Source organism: Palaemon carinicauda, chromosome 5 (assembly GCF_036898095.1).
Source record: "Palaemon carinicauda isolate YSFRI2023 chromosome 5, ASM3689809v2, whole genome shotgun sequence".
NCBI classification, from domain to species: Eukaryota; Metazoa; Arthropoda; class Malacostraca; order Decapoda; family Palaemonidae; genus Palaemon; species Palaemon carinicauda.
The window spans coordinates 123,873,736-123,883,158 of NC_090729.1; the positions used below are offsets into that span (position 1 = coordinate 123,873,736).

Genomic DNA, 9,423 nt, shown 5'->3' on the forward strand with positions numbered 1-9,423 from the left:
ATATATATATATGTATATATATATATATATATATATTTCATAATGAAAAATTCAAAATCACAAAAAAAGCACATTTAATCTTGGCAATTGAAGGAACTAACACCTTTGTACGCTGAAGAGGATAGGATATGGTCCCATCCAGGACCCATCGAAAGCTGAAAAATAAATGTCAATGATTTCGTGACTCATTAATTTAAACTCGACAAAAATTTATTCTATCACACATACACACACATACGTATATATATACAGTATATATATATATATATATATATATAAATATATATATATATATATATGTGAGTGTATATATATATAATATATATGTATATATATACTATATATATATATATATATATACTGTATATATATATATATATGTATTATATATATATAAATTATATATACAATATATATATATATATATATGCATACATATATATTTATTAGTAAAATGTAGACATTGATTGTTACCTGTATGTGGTTCATGATTTTTTCAGTTATTATTATTATTATTATTATTATTATTATTATTATTATATACTGTATATATATATATATATATATATATGTATACATATATATATGTATACATATATATATATATGTATACATATATATGTATACACACACACACACACATATATATATATATATATATATATATCGTTTTCAAATCATATAAGGGTTTTCAAATCAAGTCCATGTCAAAAGAAAAATTTCTTGAAAAATCTGCGTTAATACTTGCAGTAGTTCATATTTGGTTTTGAATTGAGTGAAACAGGTTGCAAATGACTTGTTCAGTATCGTAGCACAAACATAAGACAAGTGTTCATGTGCTGTGCAGCCTTTTCTGTGACATAAAGCATGCCAGTGTTTTTTTCTCTATGACTTGAAGCATGCCAGTGTTTTTTTTCTATGACATGAAGCATGCCAGTGTTTTTTTACCTATGACATAAAGCATGCCAGTGTTTTTTTCTATGACATAAAGCATGCTATTGTTTTTTTTTTTTTTTTTTTTTGCTATGACATCCAAGCATGCCAGTATTTTTTTCTATGACCTGAAGCATACCAATTTTTTTCTATGACATCCAAGCATGCCAGTATTTTTTCTATGACGTTGAAGCATGCCAGTGTTTTTTTCTATGACATGAAGCATGCCGGTGTTTTTTTTATGACATCCAAGCATGCCAGTATTTTTTTCTATGACTTAAAGCATGCCAGTGTTTTTTTTCTATGACATAAAGCATGCCAGTGTTTTTTTTATGATATGAAGCATGCCAGTGTTTTTTCTATGACATAAAGCATGCCAGTGTTTTGTTCTATGACATAAAGCATGCCAGTCTTTTGTTCTATAACATAAAGCATGCCAGTGTTTTTTTATTTGACACAAAGCATACCATTGTTTTTTTTTGACATAAAGCATGCCAGTGTTTTTTTTCTATGACGTAAATCATGCCAGTGTTTTTTACTATGACTTAAAGCATGCCAGTGTTTTTTCTATGACATAAAGCATGCCAGTGTTTTCTCTATGACTTAAAGCATGCCAGTGTTTTTTTCTATAACATGAAGCATGCCAGTGTTTTTTACTATGACATAAAGCATGCCAGTGTTTTGTTCTATGACATAAACCATGCCAGTCTTTTTTTCTATAACATAAAGCATGCCAGTGTTTTTTTCTTTGACATAAAGCATGCCATTGTTTTTTTTACATAAAGCATGCCAGTGTTTTTTTTCTATGACGTAAAGCATGCCAGTGTTTTTTACTATGACTTAAAGCATGCCAGTGTTTTTTCTATAACATGAAGCATGCCAGTGTGTTTTACTATGACATAAAGCATGCCAGTGTTTTTTTCTATGACATCAAGCATGCCAGTGTTTTTTTTCTATGACTTAAAGCATGTCAGTGTCTTTTTTATGACATGAAGCATGCCATTTTTTTTCCTTTGACATCCAAGCATGCTAGTATTTTTTCCTATGACTTGAAACATGCCAATGTCTTTTTCTCTGACATAAGGCATGCCAGTGTTTTTTTCTATGACTTCAAGCATGCTAGTGTTTTTTTTTTCTATGACATAAAGCATGCGAGTGATTATTTCTATGACTTGTAGCATGCCAGTGTTTTTTTTTATTATGATATGAAGCATGCCAGTGTTTTTTTTCTATGACATCAAGCATGCCAGTGTTTTTTTTTCTATGACATCAAGCATGCCAGTGTTTTTTCTATGACATCCAATCATGCCAGTATTTTTTTCTATGACTTGAAGCATGCCAGTGTTTTTTACTATGACATAAAGCATGCCAGTGTTTTTTTATGACATAAAGCATGCCAGTGTTTTTTCTATGACATCCAATCATGCCAGTATTGTCTGTATTGGTTGCTGTGTTTTACAACTCAACATAAACCCCACTCGTGCCTTGTAATTTAGAAAGAATAATAGCGTTTGAAGCGTGTCCTATATTGTTAGCTGGAAGTTCCCACTACGTTAAATTGGCGAATAATGCTCTTCTTTGCCATTCTTGCTGGTCATGGTACGTCCAAGATTGATTCAACTCTTTAGTTGTCATGGTCCTCATGAGGGAAGTATTCAGAACCATTAATCGCCATTGTTGCAGTATATAATCCCCAAGGCTATTGGTATTGATTAGTCTCAAAGAAGAAAAAATTATACTATTCTTATAGTAGATTCCAACAAAAGAATTCCAACACTTGGTTGGAGGAAAGGCCAATAGTTAGAGAGAGAATTCTCTTTTTATCTATTGTTGATCCAAAAGAAGTTTAGTTTTTAAATAATATATTACTTGCAGAAAATTGAAAAGTATGATTCTTGCAACAAGCAGTTCCCGAAAAAGAAACGATGAAAATATTCTTTAAATATATTATTTTTTCTTGCATCCTATCCTCACTGGGCTATTTTCGATGTTGGCGCCCCTGGGCTTATAGCATCCTGCTTTTCCAACTAGGGTTGTAGCTTAGCATGTGATAATAATAATAATAATAATAATAATAATAATAATAATAATAATAATAAAAGTGAGAAAACATTGCAGTTATCAATTATTCCCGCGTTTAAACAAATGTTTGACAAAACCCATTGATGGTTCTACTGCGTCAAAGGTAAAATTTACTGTCGCTGCCACGCAAAGCTACAGTCATAGGCCACTGCAGGACAAAGGCCTCAGACATCCTTATTTATGTTTGGGTTTTGGCCATTTCATCACGACGCTGGCCATTGGAGATTGGTGATGATGGGAGACTTTAGTCTGCTCGTTCACAGCAAGCCAAGTTAGTATTGGTGACCCTGACTAGTACAGCCTTCCTGATCATGGTGACATACAAACACTTTTACCTCGTCAAGGGATATATATATATATATATATATGTGTGTGTGTGTGTGTGTGTGTGTGTGTTTTATCTAAATATGCAACAGCAAATAGTTTTTAATACAGAGTCCACTCTATTATTATTATTATTATTATTATTATTATTATTATTATTATTATTATTATTATTAATAACCGAGCTACAACCCTAGTTGGAAAAGCAAGTTGCTATAAGCCCAAGGGCTCCAACAGGGAAAAAATAGCCCAATGGTGGAAGGAAATAAGGATATAAATAAACCCTATGAGAAATAATAAACAATTAATAGAATACTTTAAAAACAGTAACAAAATCAAAACAGATATTTCATATATAAACTATAAAATGACTTATCTCAGTCTGTTCAACATAAAAGCATTTGCTGTAAGTTTAAACGTTTGAAAAACAACATATTCAAAGGGGAAATCATATATATGTTAAGTGCACGTATATATCGGAGCACGTTTGCGAACAAATACCGCGAAATCGATACAAACAATGCAGTCTCTATACGACTATCAAGATAAATTGTCGGGTGAATAAGTTTTATGTGTAGTTTTGCAATTAATTGAAAAGTATAGTCTGATATCGTGATCTGAGTAGACACACATTAAGTATGCCATTCCCGATGTAAAGGGAATTTCACATTAAAATCTATTTGAGAACATTAAGAGTTATATGTTCTGGTTACACACAGACACACACACAAACACGTGCGCGCATAAAGTGGTAGAAAGGGGTAACAATGCAGGAATTATGATAGGAACCACATTTACCATTTTCACTCAAAACAGCAAGCCAGGGAGACACACATCTCATCTATATAGTAAAGAGCAAGTCTCTCTCTCTCTCTCTCTCTCTCTCTCTCTCTCTATATATATATATATATATATGTATATATATATGTGTGTGTGTGTGTATATATATATATATATGTATGTGTATATATATATATACATATATATATATATGTATATAATGTATATAAATTTATATATATATATATATATATATATGTATATATATATATACATATATATATGTATATATATGTATGTATGTATGTATGTATGTATTCTTATGAAGCTAGTCTAGTGTAGAGTAAATAAGTTAATCAGGTATTTTATTTATGTTTTCATATGTGCATTGAAGAGGTAAATAGCCAGCTCTTAAGCTGAGTTCCTCTCATGTTGGTATAAGTTTGTTATGTAAGTTACGTAAGACTTTCGTCGTTGATTTCATTGTAGTGTTCATTAAAGTCAGTATATGTAAATTTACGTTATCTTTAAGAATTAACTTTTTATTTCATGTATTTTGTAACGAAGTCTTACGTAATCTGTTTAAGAGTACGAGATATGAACAAGGGCTTATGTAAATCTTTTTTATATTTATATGAGGTCTTGTGTCATGTTTGTGAGAGATACAAAATTCTTATATTTGCCACGTGTTTTCGAAGGTTCTCAAAAACCCCAGGGTTAGATGTTATCTTTCTTTTTTATTTTGAGGACAAAGGTGGGCAGAGCTAGCTGAGAGAGCCGTCTCACTGTTGCGTCGGTACACGTCTGAGAGAGTAATCATTGGCAATCCTTACTCCCTTAGGCCAACCCCAAGCTTCCAGATCTCAGACCTAGAATATTCTGGAAGTAGCTAAGTCCTGTATATGCAGTCCCTAGGGCTGCATAGCAGCAGAAGAGAAACAGCTGTGCTGTGAAAGAGCCAGAAGTACCCCCTCTCTCTCTCCATATGCCTATAGTGTGTCCTCTCTTATGTGATTTTGTGCCCAAGCGTATATCGTGTAAAAATTGCCAGAAATTTTAGATTTATGGTGTTGAGGTGAGTGTTGTTTTTGTGTAAATTTTTGTAACTGGCCCTATGCAAGTAAGAAATGTGAAGTATATTTGTAACATTACCTGGTTAACTTCACGTGAGCTAAACACTTAATTTTATCAGTTGCTTTATGTAATTTCTTTAATAAGTGTCAAGACTAATTAATTGTGTAAAATTTAATTTCAAGTGAAACAAGTGATTGTATGATTTTCATAAGTATTTATTTCTTAGTCTAAGGCTTTTATGCAGATTTAATATTTCAAGTCGAGTAATTATATAATTTTAAGAGTGTAACATTTTTTTACTTAATCTAAGTTGTGTAAAGACATAAAATATCGAGTGATATAATTTCTTTATGTAAATTCTTTCAAAGTGTTGTAATTTATGTAGAATATGCTTATTTATGTAAAAAGTGTATTATTTCAATCACTAGCATTTATTTCATATTCGCTCGTATTCTGTCAATGAATCGAAGAAGTTGTTTGAATCATTCTTGAAAATAGTTACCCAGTTTTGTTTTGAGTGTACTTAAGAGACCTTTGAATATTCATTGTTTTATATATTGCTGTCTGGGAGTTATATAACTGTCTCAGAGATCTGGTATTAATATTTTTAAGTGTAACAGATTTAATGTAAAAACAAACAGGTGAGCTTGAAACTCGAGAAGGTTGTGTAGCTTGCCAGCCGTTTGGTTCCCAGACCATGGGTATATATATATATATATATATATATATATATATATATATATATATACATATATATATATATTTATATGTATATATATATATTATATGTATACATATATATGTATATATACATATATTATATATATATATATATATATATATATATATATATATATATATATATATATATATATATATATATATATATAAAGTTGTCATTGAATATGTATTTATAAAGAAAAGTTAGTAAAAGTCATCAAATGTATTGCCCTCAAGACTTATAGCCTCACCTGAAGAATGTCTTTGGAAGAGCTTTTGCCAATAACTCTCCAGTATAGGTCGACCCGCTCCTCCAAGTCGTCCACAGGATGATGATCCTTGGATTGGGATGATTCAACTCTCTTTCGATGCTCGCTCTAGAAAGTTCGCCGATCTCGGAGTTCTTGGAGACCACGAAATTCAATTCTTTTTGGGGATTGTTTTCACTTTCTTTTGTCGATGAAAACGGTTGAAGATGATTTGATATATACAGAGAGGTGAAAACCACTGGTAAAGCCGCTGCGATGAGGATGATTTTACGTTTTAGATTCATCTTGGTATCATTATGAAATTACAAGTCTTTTTCATTTTCCTTTATGAAAATAGTCATTAGGGTAAAACTGTTGCATTTACTTTTTCTTTTACTATTTAATCGAACAGTTATTTTTCATCACAGTTTAACTACTCACGATCTAGTTTATATGTAAAATAAAGGAAACCATTTTCAATACTTGTTTTGATACCTGGCTTTAATGTTTTCAGAATATCGATGGTGCAAGTTCAATAAAAAAAAAATAAAGATTACTGATGGAATTTCATATGAATAGAAATTCTATTGTAATGCTGCTTTAAACGAAAGATTTTTTTTCTAGTCCTTTGGAAACTCTGAGACAAGTTGAGCATTAAGCATATCCATCGTTCAATTTAGTCTTATGGAAAGTGTTTTATAAGGAGGATTTGGATATGTAATCTTTTGTTCTTAATGGATGATATTATTTCAGTTTTATTATTGCCCGAAGAGCTCTACTCCACATGGGCTTGGACTGAGTTTTTTTGTAAATCTTTTGTATGTAAATATTTTTGTCCAATAAACATTATTATTATTATTATTATTGTTATTATTATTATTATTATTATTATTATTATTATTATTATTATTATTATTATTATTATCGTCATCAAATAAACGATGCCTCTAACAATGCTCTGTTCCGTTATCTATAAGTTGATCTTTAGTACGAATAAATTTTTCTGGCAGTTTACAGTATGTGCAGGCCACGCTTTAATGTGTTATTACAGTAACAATGCATAATCAGATGGACGTTAATGTTTATCATTTGCGGTCATGGTTTTCTGATTTTAGATAAGATTATATAGTATATGGACTTACGATGAACGGAGATTTCACGGATCTTGTGCAAGGGTAATTTATACAACAACAACAATATCAGTATTAGTAGTCCTGATAGTTAGATTATATTACTGCTGCTCTTAATAATACGACAAAAAAAAATTACCGTTACGGGAAAAAATTATTTATTAATGGTTTCTGGTTATAACACCTTTACTTAACAAAATTATGACTTATGCTAAAAATCAGAACTATATGTGTGACCTTGAACTGCACCAAATGCCCTTGGGTCAAGGTGAAAATCTTTACGACGGAAAATAAAAATTTCTGCGATATTTAAATGCAATATACAGTATATAAAGATTTCAGGGACGGACTGACACTTAGTCAAACGGACAGACAGAATGTCATAAAGACGTTATTTCTATTGAGCAGTCGTGAAATAGTGGTATTTAGATCGTTTTTTTTTTTCCATCGCCTGTTAATAATAAACTATATTTTATAAGACCTCATATTAAATTTTTACATCTCAATGTATGATCTATATTTTATGTTCTTTTGTGAACTATTGTAATACCCCAATATAATTTAAAGGTAGCTCATGAATGGCAGAGGTAAAGGACAGCGACGATGCCTTAGAGACTGACCATATAGTCTTATGATCAGCGCCCAAGCTAGGGTCAGGAAGGGCCAGGCAATGGCTGTTGATGACTCATCGGGTAGACCTATAGGCTCTCCCAAAACTCTCATCCCTAGCTTACAACAATGGTGAGGTTGCAGACACTACAAGAAACCATGGAGCTTGCGCGGACCTCGAACCCCCGTCCAACATGCATTTACACTTAACTTTTTATACATTTAAAATTTCACTTTTAGTAATGATAAATAGAATCTTGCCTGACATCTTATTCTTTATATTTCATTTACAGATACACGAAATTTTATTCCAGCTGTGACCAAGTTGTAGAATAAATCGGTAGAACTTCAAAAATTCAAACTAGCAGCACATGTTTTTTTATGTTGAACAGGCTGACATAAGTCTTTTTATAGTTTCTATACGAAATATCTGTTTTAATGTTGCTACTCTTTTTTAAATGTCTTATTTCAATTATTCATTACTTCTGATATCGTTTATTTATTTCCTTATTTTCTTTCCTCACTGGGATATTTTGCCGTGTTGGAGCCCTTGGGATTATGGCATTTAGCTTTTCCAACTAGGGCTATAGATTAACTAATAATAATAATAATAATAATAATAATAATAATAATATTATTATTATTATTATTATTATTAATGATAATAATTCACTGTATTGTACCGACCAAGGGAGAAGCCATCACTCTATTGTCTTCACACAATAAAACACCTGCTTCTGTAACTGTTGCCGTATTCACACACTATCAGCAACCAACTATCAGAACTGAAGATATTTTGCTCTGCAATTATGACCGAGTGAGATATCATTCCTTATCTTGTTTCCGTGTGAACCATTTTTTATATAATAGTAGCTGGAGTGAGGCAGTATATATATATATATATATATATATATATATATATATATATATATATATATATGTGTGTGTGTGTGTGTGTGTGTGTGTGTGTGTGTGTGTGTGTGTGTATGGGTGTACGTTACCGTTAAATATTAAGCCAAGGACTAAAAAAAAAACTGTCCACTATATAGCAAAAATAATTTATTTACCTCTTCGTGACCTTGACCTTGACATTTAATCAAATTGTCCTTGGACCATGGCTAATCATCCCACCAAATTTCATGAGATTAGATCAAATAGTTTTTGAGTTATACGAACCACAAACACACAGACAGACATGCAGTTTTGGTGCTAGAATGGGAAATAGTTGCCTGATGCTTTCCTCTGAACATCTGTTGCTCAGATGAATTCAACATATTACGAAACTGTGGACTGGAAATTGGTAACAATTGCAAGAAAATTGTTTAATTTCCTTGCTGGGCAATATTACAACAACATCTGTTGTCAGATTTTGCATAAATCTACAAGAAAAAAATGTAAGGTAACGATATGTCTGTCCGCTCCTTGTATTCGTTACCGATGTCAGCTGGTTTTTTTTTTTTTTTTTTTTTTTTTTTCAGGAGAGCTCTTGACAAACATGCACGTGTTGTTGGTGTTATGGGTAC

At 31.2% G+C, this 9,423-nt stretch overlaps 1 protein-coding gene across 2 annotated transcripts in view; it reads right to left on the reverse strand.

The window, feature by feature from the left end:
• LOC137640562 (carbohydrate sulfotransferase 5-like) overlaps positions 1-8,670 on the reverse strand; it is a 33,075-nt gene extending 24,405 nt beyond the window's left edge. The window contains exons 1-2 of one of the 2 annotated variants that reach the window (XM_068373079.1): positions 8,588-8,670; positions 6,165-6,605 (exon numbers count right to left, since the gene is read on the reverse strand). In XM_068373079.1, the coding sequence (XP_068229180.1) occupies positions 6,165-6,466 (302 nt within the window). In that variant the 5' untranslated portion in view covers positions 6,467-6,605; positions 8,588-8,670. The remainder of the gene's footprint in view (positions 1-6,164; positions 6,606-8,587) is intronic. The other variant, XM_068373081.1, reaches the window with a different exon arrangement.
• Between the last annotated feature and the right edge of the window lie 753 nt (positions 8,671-9,423).